General features: G+C 41.3%; 1 protein-coding gene across 3 annotated transcripts in view; it reads left to right on the top strand.

The window, feature by feature from the left end:
• LOC148038603 (copper ion binding / methyltransferase) overlaps positions 1-17,267 on the top strand; it is a 248,227-nt gene that overhangs the window by 156,808 nt on the left and 74,152 nt on the right. For all 3 annotated transcript variants that reach the window (XM_087673802.1, XM_087673788.1, XM_087673795.1), the window contains exons 6-8: positions 3,305-3,388; positions 4,536-4,616; positions 4,749-4,838. In XM_087673802.1, coding sequence (XP_087529928.1) covers positions 3,305-3,388; positions 4,536-4,616; positions 4,749-4,838 — 255 coding nt within the window. The remainder of the gene's footprint in view (positions 1-3,304; positions 3,389-4,535; positions 4,617-4,748; positions 4,839-17,267) is intronic.

Genomic DNA, 17,267 nt, shown 5'->3' with positions numbered 1-17,267 from the left:
AGCTCCACTGTCCACAATCCAAACAGGAGCTGAAGTGCTCGGCTGTGAACGAGTCGGCCTCTGCGGTAACCTCATCAAGAGGCAGCTCACAGATGTGGACGAGAGTCGCATCGCATGTCTCTATGGAGACGATGTGGGCCTTTGTAGACCAGCCAGACACGTCCTTTGGAGTTGAGAACATTGTTGATTGAGATGGCAGAGTGGTGGCAGTATGAGTCCGACCTTTAAACTGTCCCTTGCTATCACCTTGCCTCCCTTGCTAGGGATTGCCCGATTGAGGATCGAGGGTTTGTGACTTAGATTTTCATGCTGTGTCTCTTGCCTTTGATCGACACTCGTCGTCAAAATGGCCAGCCTTTTGACAATGTTGACAATACCTATTCTTTTTAGGTACATTTTGCCACCTAGGTTTGAGAGATTGGGATATTTCTATCAAGTCCGACCAAGTAGTAAAGTTTGACCCGTTAAAAGGAGTCTTCTTATTAAATGCATGCTTGGCAGAAGATGAGCTAGAACCATGAGGTGTTGGATAGGTGGGATAAGATGGATGTGGGGGATAAGATGGTGGAGGTGGATATGTTTGATAGGTAAGAGGGCATAGAGGTGGGTAGGCAGAAGTAGGTTGTGTGTGTCCAATGAGTGTGGATTGAGGTGGAGGCACTAAAACATGAATGGTTCCATAAGGTGCCAGTGTAGGTGGTGGCACTGGGACACGGAAGCCCTGTCCAAAGTGAGGCTGGGATACAACAGTATGACTGGAAGGTCCACTAGGTAAACCCATGAAGGCAAACTATGGAGTCAATTGATCCACACTCGGGAGAGGCTAGGGGGAATACCGAGGCTGTAATGATTCTGAAAATTTGTGTGAAGTAGGTGGAACACTACCCGACTGAGGGAAGGATGAGGTCCTAAAGGATGTGCCTATGTTTCCATAACCTTCCGATGTGATGTACGGTGCGATATGAGGTGTCTAAAATGGAAATGTAAATGGTGTGAATGGAAGTGGAGAAGCAGTGGAAAAATATGGTGGGATGGGTGGATTTTGAAAATGTGGTGTGTGAGGTGCAGATGTATTTTGTTCATTTTTATCATTTAATGATTGCAAATGAAAATGTGAAGATGATGGTATACCATGCAATGAAGAAAAAGGAACACCAAATTCATTTTGATTTTGTGAAGTAAACAGAAAGAATGAAGGTTAGAAGAAGAGGTACGTGGCTTTTTCTTATAATCCCCACGATGTGTGTTAACATATAAGAATTCGTCCTCAAGAGGACCTTTTTCGTAGTCAACAGACTAGACTCTTTCTTCCACATGATCTCTACCAGAATATTGCAAAGCAGAAGAGGTAAAAGAAGAAGGGACAAAAGACGAATCTAAAGTGCCTTGCACTGGAGTGGATGGAAGAGGATGAAAGAAAGGAACACACTTCGGGTCTTGTTCTCCAAGAGGGAGGCCCATTCCTAATGGAGGTCTTGATGGCCTTGAAACATCATCAGATTTATGCGCAACATCTGAAGAGAGAAATTCATGCATACCTTCATTTAGAAGCTTTTCTTGAAGGGCAATCCTTCAATCAAGCTCCTTAATCTTCTTTCGTCTATAAGCTATGATCAATTTGTATACTTCAGAGGTCAGCTTGCCTAGCTTTTCTTCCATGGAATCGAAAGTGTCTTCCACCATGTCGGAACTTTGTGGAGCAAACTGATTGGCCCACTCTCACTCGATTCTCGGCATAGTTGGTTTTGGAGACTAAATCGGTGTTGTTGTATTGGAAGTCATTTGAACCTACTATTGTTCTTGCATCTTGTGCAGAGCTTTCGGATAAAAGGCCTAGGTTTCTTAGAGAGTACCAAGCTCTGATACCATATAAAGAAATACCCTAATACAAAAACATAAACAAAAACCGTACGACAAAGCACAGACTGATAAAAGAACACAGTTAGGGTTAGGGTAACTCAGAGACAATGAACACAGTGAATGAATGAAGTGATATGACTACTGAATATACGATGCTCATGCAACAAACACACTATGTAGTGAATGAATACTATACTTCGAACTCCTGTTTCTCAAGGATGAAGGCAGGGGTAATGAGCTAGAGAGTGTGTCGTACTTTAAACGGATCCTGAATTGCAGCAAGGCAGCCTCCGAATGTTGAACACCAGCAAATGCAACAGTGAGAAGCTGGATTTGATGCAGATAGCGGTGAGGAGAGAGAAAGATTAAAAACGCAGGTAGCAAGTGAGAGAAAGACTAAAAACGCAGGTAGGACAGCCAGCAAGAGAGAGAAAGACTAAAAATGCAAGCAACAGGTGAGAGAAAGACTAAAAATGTAGGAGAGAGACTAAAAACGCAGGCAGGATGGCCTGCAGGAGAGTGAAAGACTAAAAACGCAGATTGCAGGATTGTGATGACGTGGTAGATTGTACGGCAGCCGGTCTGCATAAGAACAGTAGTCGCATGGCTGGAATCAGCTCCAAACTGCGTGAAGAGGGCCAGAAATCAGGTGCCAATTGATGGAGACAGCAATGGACAGCTTCGGCTGAGATGTCCTCCGCGAACGGGGTGTGGGCAGCAAGATGAAACACCTGAAATCTGCAAAAACGAGATTAAGGGCTGAATGGAGGGAAGTATACGTATTTATAGAAAGTTTGGGCCCTCCCAAGTGGGTTTGTGCTTATGGGACACAGAAACTCTCTAAGATTGCATTTCTTTTAAATAAACAAGGTTTCTTCATTAATTAAGCATGTTTTGGGGCTGTTTAAGTAAAGCTAATGCATTTTTAGCTCAACAGGTACTGGGAGATAGGTGTTGCAAGTGCACCACGGATATGTCTAGGGTAAAGGCATAAACCTTTTATAACACAATTGGTGCCTCAAACTTAGTCTTTAGAATAGAATGGCCGAGTGGAGAAGTAGACTGTATTCTGAAAACTGCCCAAGGGCTTGCTTCTTGTCAGCTACAAGTGGACTCATCAGCAATCTTGCGCAACTCTTCCTCCAAATATCCGAATAGGTTACATCTCTTTACAAGACCTTCCTTGGAGAATCTTAATTCGTAGACATATTTTCAGATACATAGATACTATGGGTCTTTAATCGTCTAATGTTTTTTTCATTTTTCAAAAGATCATATTACTGGCACTTGGCTTCCTACTAGGACCATTAAACAGGATTATATCCTGGCAGTTGGTGCCTAGACAAAGTAAATGTTACCAAATCTGTTGCTATGTTGTAGGTTGACAGTGACCAACAGTCTATAAGAAATAGAGTTTGACATTGTTTTTGACTGCATTGAACAGTCATATTCGTTGGGGGAGTTGAAGTCAGTTGCAGAAAGAATAAGTGTGGCACGCCAACTATGGAGCCTAACAACAGATATTTTGGTAAAGTAAATGTTTATAGAATTTTCTTGTGTTCTGGCATTCCTTTCAACTGTTCAGACATTTTGATGGCAAGTACTTGGGTGTCGGTTTCTGGAAGTGTATCTGTTAGTTTCTTGAAAGTTCACAGCAATTGTGTAAGAAATGTCATATTTACACGCACAACACTTTGTCTCACCTTGTTAGTGTTTTGAATTCTGTGTTTGGGAAGGAGAGGGTGCTCTTGTGTCTTGCTGTCACACGCATGTCCCATGGAATGACGCCTTCCAGTGAAATAATTAACCTAGAACTGTGAAGTATTTTACAGAAAGATGAGATATTTCTGGAAAGAAGTATTTCTGTCTAAAAAGAGGGTTTCAGAATCGCAACCTTGAATGAGAAATATCAATTCCCATGGAAGAGACCATGGTCAGCCTTCCTTCTAACGTATTATGGAAAGAGCATAGAAATTGGAAGATGATGAATCTACTGGGTCTCCATTACCACTGCTATATTAGCTTCAGTTCCATTGTCCTTGTCACTCTTATGCTTGTCCCAGGTGTTTTACCTTTAGGCTTGAAGTTACCCTTTTTGTTTTGTTCTCAGTGGCTGGCACCAAGTCCTACATTTGAGATAGTGCTCGTTTGTAGCCAACAATTTGCACACATTGTTTGATGTGCTCCTCATTTGCTGCCAAGAATACATTGGTAGGATAGATTATAGCTTGCAGCATGATATCTGAAAGTGCTAAGAATTCAGCTGACAAAATGAGGGATGATGTGGTGGTGGTGAACAGGATGTTTGATTTAACATCATATTGATGGTGTGCATATCCGATGAGCTATCCTGAAATATTTTATTTGTGCCCTGAACAGTGCTGAATTTAGGGAATATGATCAGTTGGTGATAAGTAGAATCTACTTCCGTATCTTGTTTGTTTTCTTGGAGATGATGTAAACTATTAGGCTTTAGAGAGGTTAGTCTGAATGTATTAATATTCTTGTGGTTTGGCATTACGCAATAGTGCACTCTGTTTCCTTACTTGGTTGTTTAATATTTTACCTTTTGGGCATTTAATATGTTCCTGTCCAGTTTTGATGTTCAAATGTAGAGATTGACAAAAGGCACATGATGCGGACTAGTTTTATATTTGTTACATCTGCATGTGCAGATAATTATAGAGCCTGGGACGCCTAGAGGCTCTTCTATTGTTAGAGAGGTCCGGTCCCATATACTTTGCATGGAAAACAAGGTAAATAATCTGTTATATTAGGATTGATGCTTTTTCCCAACTCACTTATTATGGTCAATGGCATGCACTGGCTTCATGTATTACTAGTTTCAAATGAAAGGTTTTTCTTTTTCTTTGATCCAATTGTCTTAGAGGTTATGGCGGGAGCAAAAGAAGAAAACTGAGGTTGAGGAAGAGGAGAACTTGCTTATAAAAAGGCCTGGTGCTTTTGTTGTTGCTCCGGTAAGTAGCCATGTTCAATCCAACTTTGCTTACACTGTTAAGTATATGGTGTTTCTAGCTTGATTTGCTTTCCTTCCAGTCAAAGCATCCTGTTTTTCCAAAACATCCGCACTTTCACCCTGGAAGCTTTGTAGAGTACCTTGATTTTATTGGACACATATGAAGAGCAGAGGAGGAAGTTCAACTCTTAAGTTCAAGCTTCACATCTTCCTTGGCTATTGGTGAACCAGCCAGCCCTATCGCCTTTATGATCCTATCTTTGGTAAGGATGTTATCTTCCTTGAATATGATGTCCATTGTATCACTCTACGTCAAGTGGTCATTCTAGTTCTAGTTCTACTAATACGGAAGCATACCCTCTCACTATTCAGGCGTCACCCCTTCAGCTTGGGCTTTTGTTGTTGCTTCCTATTGCAAAGGTCCCTTATCTCACACCCACCTACACTCTAGGTTACCCCACAGTTTACCCCCTAGGCCTGCCCTCATGTTAGCCAGAAAACCCAAAAATCACCCCACCCTCACCCCCACCCCCACCCCCAACCCCCTGCCCCTCTCCCTTCCCCTGGTGGAGGTTTGACCTCCCTCTCCATGAAGGCATGACCCTCAATCACCAATTACGGATTTGCTAGTGGCGGAGGGGGATTTTGGAGGGGACTAAGTTGGAGATACAAGATTCAGGTGCCTAGGAGAGCCAAACTTCACGACATTCAGTCTTTCAGGTCCTCTCACTTGATGGTTTAAGACTCTCATGTAGGAGTTTGTGATCCATTCCTTTGCAGAGACCAGTTGGGATGGCCTTTACAGATCTTAGAATTAGTGTTTACATGGGCAGCCGCAATGTATGGTGCACTTAGTGTGAAGTATGCTTTGATGGACAAGATTATGGAGGACAATGAGCCTACTTCTATTGAGGAGGCTTTAACACATCCTACATGCTCCTGGGCCACGGAGGATGAGCCTTATTCCGTTCTATATCCTCGGTTCCATGTTCTCTTCGGAGGAAGGTGATTGGGGTTAGATGGGTCTACAAGACCATATGCCCGATTGATGGCACCTTGTACAAAGTGTAAAGCCAAGCATGCTTGGCCTATGTAGTGAACTTTTCCCTAATAGTCCACATGTCTACCATTTGTTTGATTTTGGCATTGGCAGCTCATCATATGTAGCTTGCTTTCATATGGATGTCAAGTCAACCTTCTTGAATTGTAATTTTAAGGAGGAGATATATTAAACCAGCCTTCCTTCCGTGGAGGGGTGGTAATGATAGCTTGTTGGCCCAAAACTGGCACCCCTTGCAGTATTTCTTTAGCTTTTATTCCAAATGGATGGAGTACGATTGAGATCCTTTGACCAAGTGCCAATTGCTATCAAAACTGACCAACAAGCCTCCTAACCAATTTGCCCCTTTGTTTGCTCAGGGATTGGCCTTCACCTTACTCTTTAAAAGACAAATTCAGCTCCAAAACTAATATTGGTCGGTTGGCCTCTTGAATCTTCCTAAATTTTCTCAATTTTAACTATTGGAATTGAAGTTCTAGGTGTTGAATTCTAAACACGTATCCCAAGGTGGCTGTCAAACCCTAATTTTGTAGTAAATTAGGATTTACAGCACGCGACTTTCCAATATCTCCACCTTTGATAACTCAAATGCCTAGATTCTCACTGAGATAGCTTGAGAGATGATTGGGGGTATTAGAAGGACAGATCAAAGCCTAGTTGAGAGTAGAATTGACAGTGAGAAGAGTGTAAGAGTGTGATAGCACGACACCCAATGCAATAATTTGAAGAGTATAAGGTGCAACCCTTTAACCTTAGGGTTGTAAGTGGATGTTCACACCCGAAGGGTGTAAAACACGATAAGTGTCCAAATTGTGTAACATAGGCTCATAAAATAAAAGAGAATAAGTCTAGGGGAAAGAATCTCTTGTAAGGAGAGTAAAAAGTGCCCCAGTGTCCTACTGAGGATCATTCATACTCCTCCGTGAGTGTAGGCGTGAGTCAAACCCAACAAATCCTCCTGGAGTGAAGAGTGATCAATATACAAGGATCATCCACCAAAGGAGATCAAATTTAAAGCATTGTGGATTGCTTTAAATTTGTCAGGAGGAAGAGCTTTGATAAAGATGTCTGCCACATTATTGGTAGTAGGACAATAGACAAGGCTGATATTTGTTGCATGTAGCCTCTCTTTGACAAAGTGGTAGTGAATCTCTATGTGTTTTGTGCATGCATGCAACACTTGGTTCCGTGCCACTGCAATGGCACTCTGACTGCAAAGGAGTAGGCTTCATAATAGATATATCCTAATCAGCCAACAATCGTCTAAGCCATATGCATTCAATTGTGATAGTGAAAATTGCCTTATATTCAACTTCACATGACGATGTGGCAACAGTGGATTGTTTCTTGCTAAGCCAAGAGAGAAATATTTACCACTAGTGGGGTGACGAGAATCATAATCACTAGCCCATTGAGAATCACTGTAAGCATGTAAGTGCATTGGTTCCCTCCCTTGGCATAGAGCAATCCAAGAGTCCTAGTACGTTGCAAGTAATGGAAAACACGCTTTATAGCTTGCCAATGTGACATGTGTGGCTGATACATATATTTACTCAGGGATAAAACTGCAAAGTGTATGCTTGGCCTTGTGTTGCATAAGTAAATAAGACATCCAACTGTTGGAGCATATGCACGGATATCAAATAAGTCACTGTCATCATGCAAGGGCAGCTTTAGTCCAGGTTCCATTGGTGTACAAAGTGGCTTGCAAAACCTTTCCGAAAGTTTACCAATGTATCTAGACTGATCATCGAATGCCTCTAGCATCATGAATGAGCTAAATGCCTAAAAAGAGTGCAAACGCCCCAAATTTGACATCTCAAAAGTTTGCTGTAAATTTTGTTTGAATATTGAAATCTGATCAGCATATGTCCCTCTAAGAAAAAGATCATCAACATATAGACATTTGATCAGCAAGGATCCCGCCACTTTACATATGTAGAGGGTAGACTCTGATGAGCTGTTCATGAACCCTTGGCTGAGTAAAAAGGCATCAATCTTTGCATATAAAGCCTCTTTTAGCTTGCACACCTAGTGTTTGGATCCCACAATTGCCTGCAAAACCAATGGGCTGCTGGAAATATACTTCTTCTTGAAGTTTGCCATGTAAAAATGCAATCTTTAGATCAAGTTGATGCACAATCCAGCCATAGTCGGTAGCCAAAGCAATCATAGACCTAATGGTAGTCATGTGGGATGTACGAGCAAGTGTCTTCTCATAGTCAATGCCTCTGTTTTGTGTGTAGCCTTTAGCCACAAGCCTGGCCTATGGAGAAAACTTCTAGGGTTTTGCTCTGTTTTGTGTGTAGTCTTTAGCCACAAGCTTGGCCTATGGAGAAAACTACTAGGGTTTTGCATTGAGGACACACAGAATGTACGACCATGAGAGAAACACAAAGAGACAGATACAGATACAGAGGGCAAAACTCAAACCCTAAACGCAAAACTCAAAACTCAAACCCTAAACACAAAACTCAAAACTCAAACACAAATAGAAGAAGGGAGAGAGAGCACAACTCTGAAGTGAATGAATGCTGTAAATGAATGTAAGAGTGTACAGTGTGCTCAAAGGTAGAGCAATGTCGGAGTGTGACGTCCATTGGAGATGGATCCCAAGTCTGTGACCACCAATTGGAGTGTAGGAGTGCTGAATAGTGAATGGCGGTAGCTGGTCATCAAAACGCAATAGTTTGAAGGCTAGAAATTGGTAAACGTAGTGGTGTACCACGGATTGAAGGCTGGAAACTGTGCACAGTCTGTTGTAAACAGTAGGCTGAAACAGTGTTTGATGTGGCTCGCGATGACTGGATGATCAGATCATAGCAGATGATGATGTCATCGGCAGCTAAGGTCAGCATGGATGAAGGCGCCAATAGTAGGAGCAAACACGGATGGAGTGGCAGCAGTCTTGAGGGCTGGACAGCCATGTGGGAGGAGGCTGATTGCTGAAATCTGCACGTGAAGTGAGAAACCTGCACAGATGGAATAAAGCTGAATGGAGGCAGCCTGTGTATTTATAGATGTGGAAGGACACCCCAAAAATTAGGGTTTCCACTAAACTCTCTCGAATCACTCCCCGTTGTAGGGTTTTACATTGAACTCTCTCGAACCGCTCCCCGTTTTAGGGTTTTTACTCTAACAGAGCATTTTTTAGTGTGTTTTGGGCCTATTTAAGAGGCTAATCAGCAAGTAATGCATGTTTTAGCTCAACATGGCCTTGTATTTATCAATGGATCCATTTGCATTTCTTTTCAGCTTATGGATCCACTTTATACCAATGGCTTTTTTCCCAACAAGCAAGGACACTAAATCCCATGTTTGATTCTTTATGATGGAACCAAACTCAGCTTGCATTGCTGCCATCCAATGCACACTATGTTGTGCATCCTCAGAACAATCAAGCTCCTCATCATCAAGTGTATCTGTTGCCATAACTCCATGGTAGGTGCACCATCATGCATACGAGCTTGCCTTCTAGTACGAACCGGAATAGGAGCATCCAAATGACTATCTTTGATAGGATGCAAATACCATCTAGGCATCTCCTTAGCTTCTTGACTGTATACAAGCTCTTGCTGAATTTCAATTTCACCACCTTGCTGAATATTCAAATCAGCCATAGGGTGATTTTCTGCATTACCCAATGGAATAGTTGGCTGATCATGAAGTTCACTTATTGAAACTCCAGTTGTATCACGGATTAAAATGAGCAGTAGCCCTTCAAATACATCATTGCCAAGGAATACATATCAAAACCAGGAAGGGATAATTCTAATTTTTCATGTGAAACCACATCCGTACTGACAAATACCTTCTTAGAGACAAGATCATATAATCTATATCCTTTGCTCTCACTGCTACACCCTACAAAAATACATTTAACACCCTTGTTATCCAATTTCTTCCTGAGTACCTTGGGAATGTGTGCATATGCAACACATCCAAAAGCACGAAAATAGCCAACAAAGGGTTTTCAACTATTCCAAACCTCAAAAGGCGTGACATTTTCTCACGAGGACATGTATTTTTGAAACCTCACTTAATATGTGGATTAATTTTTAATCACATGATTAAGTAAATGTTGCACATCTGAGGCGCAACTGGGGTTAAAGTAAATTTACAAGCCTCGGACCCAAAGAAATCACGGGATGTCAAAGGCAAAAGTTGCTACAAGTTATGCTGCACAGGTACTTGGTGGTATTTGATGTCAGTTGTTGGCCTATGTCATCCACTTGACCATCACATTGACGTTAGGTTCCATTAAACACCACTTCTCTAATGTCATCAACTGACACTTTTGGCCAAATGGGTGACCTAGGTCAACAATTGACACCAGATACCACCAAGTAGTTGTGCAACATAACTTATAGTAACTTTTTCCTTTGACATCCCGTGATTTCTTCATGTCCCGGGCTTGTAAATTTACTTCAACCCCAGTTGCATCTCACATGTGTAACATTTACTTAATCATGTGATTAAAAATTAATCCACATGTTAAGTGAGGTTTCAAAAATACATATCCTCATGATAGTCCTCCCCCTTGAAATCCTTGCAATCGTCCTTGATTACATTGCCAAATGCATCAAAAGCAAAGTATTATACTGGAATTTCCATAGGGCATCATAGTCAACACAACATTGCGCACTACTGTTCAACCATTCCTATGCCCAACATATGCTGAAAGTTACCAGCCAACATGGCATAGCATAAGACTCACAAAGAATCTCAAAAACATTACCAGATTATCATGTGACATGTCCATTTCTCATGAGCTCAACTCATCTGGCAAAACCAACCCATAGCATAGCATAGCCAAGCATAAACCATGGCCAAAACATCAATGGCATCATAACATTTGCTATTGTCCATGAAACTAGATGTAAACCATTGAAAACTGAGCATAATTTGATCATAAATTGATCACTTGCTGATCTGAGAATTGATCACAAACTGCTGAATGAAAGTCAAAGCTTTCAGCCTATCTTGTACATCCCTGAAGGACTCAAACTTCACTCGAGAAGTATATTTGTGGTTTGCGAAAGGGTATTTGGGATTTTTGTATTAAGTGCACTGTTTCCAGCATGTCTCAGTTTAAAGAGATTGCTGTTACACCTGATACATTGCTGCGTTGTCGTATCGCTACGTGCACACCGTGTAAAAAAAATCTAGTGTGTGGGTTTCTGATTGATTTAGAGAGCCAATGCCATTTTAGACATTAGTGTTAGTGTCCATGGTTCAAAAATATTAGATTTTTGGACAAGTTTTTTAGCCAATTTCTGATATTTTAGATATTATCTCTTGTATAAATCCATAAAACTGTAGATAACTTCTAGATTAGATAACTTCTAGATTAGGATGACATGTTAAAGGAAGCATGTAGCGTTCAGTCAATTTGAGATGATTTTATGTAAAAAGAGAGATTCGCGAAATCATGTGGCACGCGATCGCTATTTTCAGACAGTGAATAAGACTCCAAAGTGGGAGATGAAGAAGTGATCTGGCAGAATTCTGGCAAGGCCTGTTGGTATTTTATCCCCCATTTGGAGCCAATGGAGGCATTAGATTGGCGATTTGAGCAGCATAGAGAAATGTATTATTTTATACACGTTTTTGTCTATTAGAGTTATATCTTCCCATAATGCTGAAAGAAATTGGCAGGTTTCATCTCTGTTAGTATTCTTCTACATTTTCTAATTCTTTTTTGGAGTATTTTTCTACGTCTTCAATTTCTTCGAACCCCTTCTCTTCGGTCTACTCCTCTCCCAGAATCTACCTTCACCCTACTGTCTCTTACCCTCGTGGTGGACTCTTGACACCAAACGCACTGACACCGTGTTAGGGGAAGTTTATGCTATCATCAGAGGTGAATTTCAGAAGATATTTGGGCTGATTTGGAGCTGATATCTTCAGCCATATTCAGAGAATTAGCTACAACATTTATTCTTTTAATTCATTTCTTACTCTATAGAAGATATCTTGTCAGAATATGCAAGTATTATGTGTCCCTTTGGTAGCGCAATGTTCGTAGATCATTCATAGATGCTTTGAGTTGAATTAAGAGGAGTTTTTTCTCTTATTTCTTGGTTGTGGTAACTTATCCTTATTAGGAACTCAATTTGAAGTTCTCTTGAAGGAAGTCTATTTTCCCTACAAGCCTTGTAATTGAATCATAAGCTTTTGTCCCTAACAAACTACATTGAATGTAATCATGCAAAGTTGATTCATGCTATGGTATCATGTATGAATGATGGGATGTAGAGTTGTTTATGATACATGACAACATACTGTACTTAATTTTATAATTTGTGATTGCTCTTACAGTCAAGAAAACAAGCTTGATTTGAGATAATACTCTTGTGATCTTTGCTAAGAACATGCAGTTGGAAGCTCTATTAACATCTTCAAGAACTTGGCTTGAAACCTTGAATCCTTCTTTTATCTCTACCATCTCCGGAGTCTAAGCTCTTGAACCCCCATACATTCTTCTCTCTCAAACCCATGTGATTGACCGTGAAGTACCTCTTGAACCTTTAAACATTCACTGTAATTTACTTATCTCTTGAAGATACATCTCCATCTATCTTGTTGAGTTTTCTTGCCAAACCCCTGTGGTGATCTTCAACCCTAGGCACTGCCACAGCGTGGAAAGGATGTAGAATTCCACAATGATGATAGTAAGTCATATCTCAAAGAGGCAAAGGTTGAGAAAAAGAATAAATCTATATTGCTACATTTTAAAAAGGCAAGGTTGAAAAAGATGAAAGGAAGAGAAAAATTGTATCCGAAGTTGAGTATGAGATACTATGGGTCTTTCCAAGTGTTGGAGAAGATCAACGATGTGGCATATCGGCTGAAATTACCTCCACATTAGCGGATATACGATGGCTTTCATGTCACTTTGTTGAGGCCTTTTCATGGTGATGTGTTTAGAGGATATGTCTGCTGAAATTCAGCCTGAGGTTGAGGAGCTGGATGAGATTTTGGTACTTTAGCAGATTTTGGCACATAAGGAAATAAAGGTCAAAGCTAAAGTTTCCAGGAGATACTTGGTGAAAATTTTCAAAGCACCGAAATAATTATTAGATTAATTTTCAGTATTTAAAGACTGAAAATTAATATTTAATTATGAAAAATGTTGAAAAAACCATTTGGGAAGGTTGTCACTTGTCGAAAATGCCCATGCAAGATTGAAAACGTCTTTAGGGGCTGGAGAGAGGTATTTTTATAAATTCAGCCTGCAAGAGAGAGGGAGGGGAGGCTGCTGGTTGGATTTGCAAGCATTGGAGGACCTTCTGAGGTTGCTAGGGCGGGAGAAGACCAATCAACAGCAGGTGACATCATGTAAAGGCTGTTGAGACAGGGTAACAGCAATAAATGATTGATTTTCTTTGCATCTACAAGCTATTGTGGCAATGTAGCAGCTGCATTTGAATGATTTTCAGTCATTCTTCGCGATAAAACTCTGAATTTTTTCTCTCTCTATAGCTTTTCTCTCATCTCCCAGCCATTTCACAGGTTTGCTTCGAAGATCTCAGCATTTGGACACCTGAAGGCTGAGAAATTTCAGATCTCTTTGCTGTAAACCCTAATATGCACCAGAAATTAGGGTTTAGCAGCAATCTCCGGAAGCGTGTCAGAAATTGGAAGCTCCAAGACTTGGATTCAACAGGGCTGAAGCTGTTTTTGGCCTATTCTAGTGGAGGGACCAGCAAATAATTGAATTTGGGGCATTTTCGATCTCCATCAAAGTGGGTGAAGGACAATTGATTGTTGAATCAAGAGGCAAATCAGATTGAAAACTTGCTGTTACTTTGGATAGCAAGGGGAGTTTGGATTGTAAAGGGGATCGGGAGAATCTCATTGTAAATCAACTTTTTCTTCAACAAAGCTAAAGAAATACTGAAAGGAGCGCCAATTTAGGGGCCAATCAGGTTTCCAGGATCAGTAGGTAAATTTGTATCTTCTGATTTGCATTAATTGTTAGCTGCTGTAATTAAGTTGTAATCAGGGATTTACCACCCATCCACGGAAGGAAGGTTGGTTACACATTCTCTGATGCCTTGGTGGGATGTCTGTTCCAAACATTGCAAGCACACATAGCTGCTTCCATCCAAAAATTGTGTGGCATTTGGCCATCTCCACAAGCAACCCCATTTTGTTGTGGAGTATAAGTAGTAGTGTACTGATAAACAATGCCTTTTTGCTTCAAAAAAGAATTCAGCATAGAAGATATGTATTCCCTTCCTCGGTTGGAATAGAGTCTTAACCTTGCAGCCAGATTGATTTTCAGCAAATGCTACAAAAGCCAAAAATGCATTGTATACTTCTGACTTTTCACCAAAGAATAGACTCGAGCAAAAGCGAGTAAAGTCATCAATAAAAGTGAAAAAATAGTAATTGCTACCTAATGATATTGTTTGTATAGGGCCACATACATCCGAGTGCACAATTTGTAATCTGGCAGTTGCTCTGAAAGCAACATCATGAGAAAATGGAAAACGCAGTATTTTCCCCAAAATGCATCCCTTGCATATATGCTCACTAGGTCTCTCCAAGAGAGGTAAACCATCAAGCATTTGTATATGTTGCATAAGTATCAAACTACCATAGTTTACATGCCCCATCCGAGCATGCCATAACTTTGCTTGTGACATAGCAAGAGTAAGAGTAGATGCTAGATAGACCAATTGATCAACTGAAAAAGCATCCAACTCATATAACCCATGATATAAAGTGCTAGTTAAAACCAAACTCTTGTGTTTCTTATCTCTGACCATACATTTGTTATCATCAATGACGACTTGCAAAGCACACCTTGCCAAAGAAGAAATAGATAGTAAATTCTTCTTTATGCGTGGTAGAAATAAGGCATTTTGCAAGCGAAGAATAGAGCCATCAATGGCTGTCAACACAATCTCCGCAATTCCTCAAAGAGGGTATGATGTATTGTTGGCATACTATACAAACTTGCCAACCGCGGCTGCAATAAAAGAAGAAAACAAATCTTTGGAAGATGTGATGTGCTTAGAAGCACCACTGTCAAAAAATCATGTGCTCACATCCTTAGTAGAGCTAAATGCTCCATCAGCCCAGGAAGAGTCGTAACTACATGTGTAAAAAAATTAGTCCTTGTCTGCAACAAAAGATGCGGACTTGGTAGTAGTGGAATTCTTCTTCTCCTTGGCTATGCACTTTCTACATTCTGTAATGTAGTGTCTTAGCTTCTTGCAATAGTGGCACTTTCCCTTCTCGGTTTGCGTGCCCCATGTTTCTTGCTGCCCTTTAAAGCATCCGAAGTCCCAGAGCTCTGCGGAGCATTTTGGCTTGATTGTCCTCACCCTTTTGCCTTGCTATAAAAACCTGCTGTTCTTTCTTGTGTGCTCTTTCTCTAAGAGCAAACTGACCAACTGAAGGAAAGAAAGTGGCTGTGGGGAAATCCTCATGGTGAGGTTCAAGGCCGTATGAAAGGCCAAATATGGGGGCGGCAATGAAGTCAAAATAGTGGATATAAGCTATGTATGTGAGTAGTTCTCATCTACATTCATAAGTTGCTCATGCAAGTCCTGAATTTTATTTAAATGATCGTGCATAGAATCATCCTCATTCATCTTTACAGCCTGAAGCTCTTTCTTTAAGAAAGAGATGCGTGTCTCATTCTTTCCAACAAACATGTGTTCTAAGGTCAGCCATGCTTCTCGTGAAGAAGTTATAGACCGAATGTGGGGATGATAGACTGCTAAATTGCCAATGCAATCAACGACAAAGCCTGTGCATCCCGTGTGTCCCATGCCTTTTGTGTTGCTTGTCTCTTGGGAAGTGGTTGAGTTGGAGTGGGCTGAACAGGCTGAGCGGGCTGAGTGGCCCATTGTCCACGTTCTCGTGGAGGAGGTGTAGTAGGAGTCACAACTCCGGGCTCAACTTCTTCACCGCTAACATAATCCCAAAGATTCTTTGCAATCATCACATTCTTTATCATAAAGGACCATAGGGAATAGTTGTTGCCATCCAACCTATCCTCCTTGGACACATATTTAAATACATCACCTCCCTGATTTGCCATGATAAATGTCACTTATCAAAGAGCGAAAGAGCAATATCTCAAGTTGGAAAAACTTGGAAATCTCAGAATTTCTAGAAATTACAGCAAGCACTTTGCTGTAATTAGCAAATTTAATCACATTGTCAAAAAACTGTCTGAAATGCACGCTGTCCAAGGTGCAAAAAATGTTCAGCAGCACTGAAAATGCTAAAGCCCCAAAATTTTGTCCCAAAATTCATGAAATCAGTCTATTTCAGACTGTCACCGATGTACATTTGCCAATCTCTGAGCTGACTACAAAGCCCCAAAATTTTGATCCAAAATTGCACAAAATCTTTGTGTAAAATGTGTCCCAAACACTTGTGGAAGCAGAGAGACCCTTTTTATAGATCAAATCTGAATAAAAATTCAATAAAATGTTCTTTTTACCTCTGACTTTGATTGAGCAGAGCTGGACACGGGCAGATTTGTGGCGGGTGGACCTGGCCTGTGGGGGTGGCGCAGTTGCAGGACCAGGCGGGCTGACCTGGCGGGCCTGGTGGGCACAGACACAGGACCAGAGTGCTGCAGTAGGGTGCAGGCATAGGTGCAGGTGCACAGGGAGCTGAGGCGCTGCAGGTGGCACCATGGAGCTCAGCTGGTGGCTAGGACAGAAGGCGTTAGAGCTGGGGTGGCGTTTAAGACTAGCAGGGACCACTGGAGTAGGCAGCTGGTACAGTAGCAGCACTGGCAGCTGCGACAGCCTGGTGGCGCTGCTTATGGTGCTGGCGGGCAGACCAGGAGGTGAACCAGGCGTTGTTGGGGGCGTTTTGCAGGCTGAAGGAGCAGTTGACCAATCTGAAGCTGGAGCAGAGCACCTCAATGTTGCTAGTTGCAGAGAGAGAGAAGACTAAGCTGAACTCAGCTCTGATACCAAATGTTAGAAGGATAGATTGAAGCTCAGTTGAAAGTACAGTTGAGAGTGAGAAGAGTGTGATAGCATGACACCCAATGCAATAATCTGAAGAGTGTAAGGTGCAAGTACAAAGTGCAACCCTTAAACCTTAGGGTTGTAAGAGGGTGTTCACACTTGGAGGGTGTAAAACAGGATAAGTGCCCAAACTGTGTAACATAGGCACATAAAGTAAAAGGAAATAAATTTGGGGGATAAAACCTCTTGTAAGGAGAGTAAAAAGTACTCTAGCGTCCTACTGGGGATCATTGACACTCCTTTGTGAGCGTAGGCGTGAGTCAAACCCAATAGGGGGATGAGAGAGAATGCTGTAGAGAGAGAAATTTCAGAGTCTCATTGCAAGAAAGGCTTAAAAACTATTGTTGGCCTGCTTGAACAG

This window comes from Lygodium microphyllum, chromosome 3 (genome assembly GCF_053477565.2).
Source record: "Lygodium microphyllum isolate KBCC chromosome 3, Lygodium_microphyllum_v1.1.10, whole genome shotgun sequence".
In the NCBI taxonomy this organism is placed as follows: domain Eukaryota; kingdom Viridiplantae; phylum Streptophyta; class Polypodiopsida; order Schizaeales; family Lygodiaceae; genus Lygodium; species Lygodium microphyllum.
The sequence above is the reverse complement of the archived record's forward strand: the minus strand, read 5'-3'. Positions and strand labels throughout refer to the sequence as shown.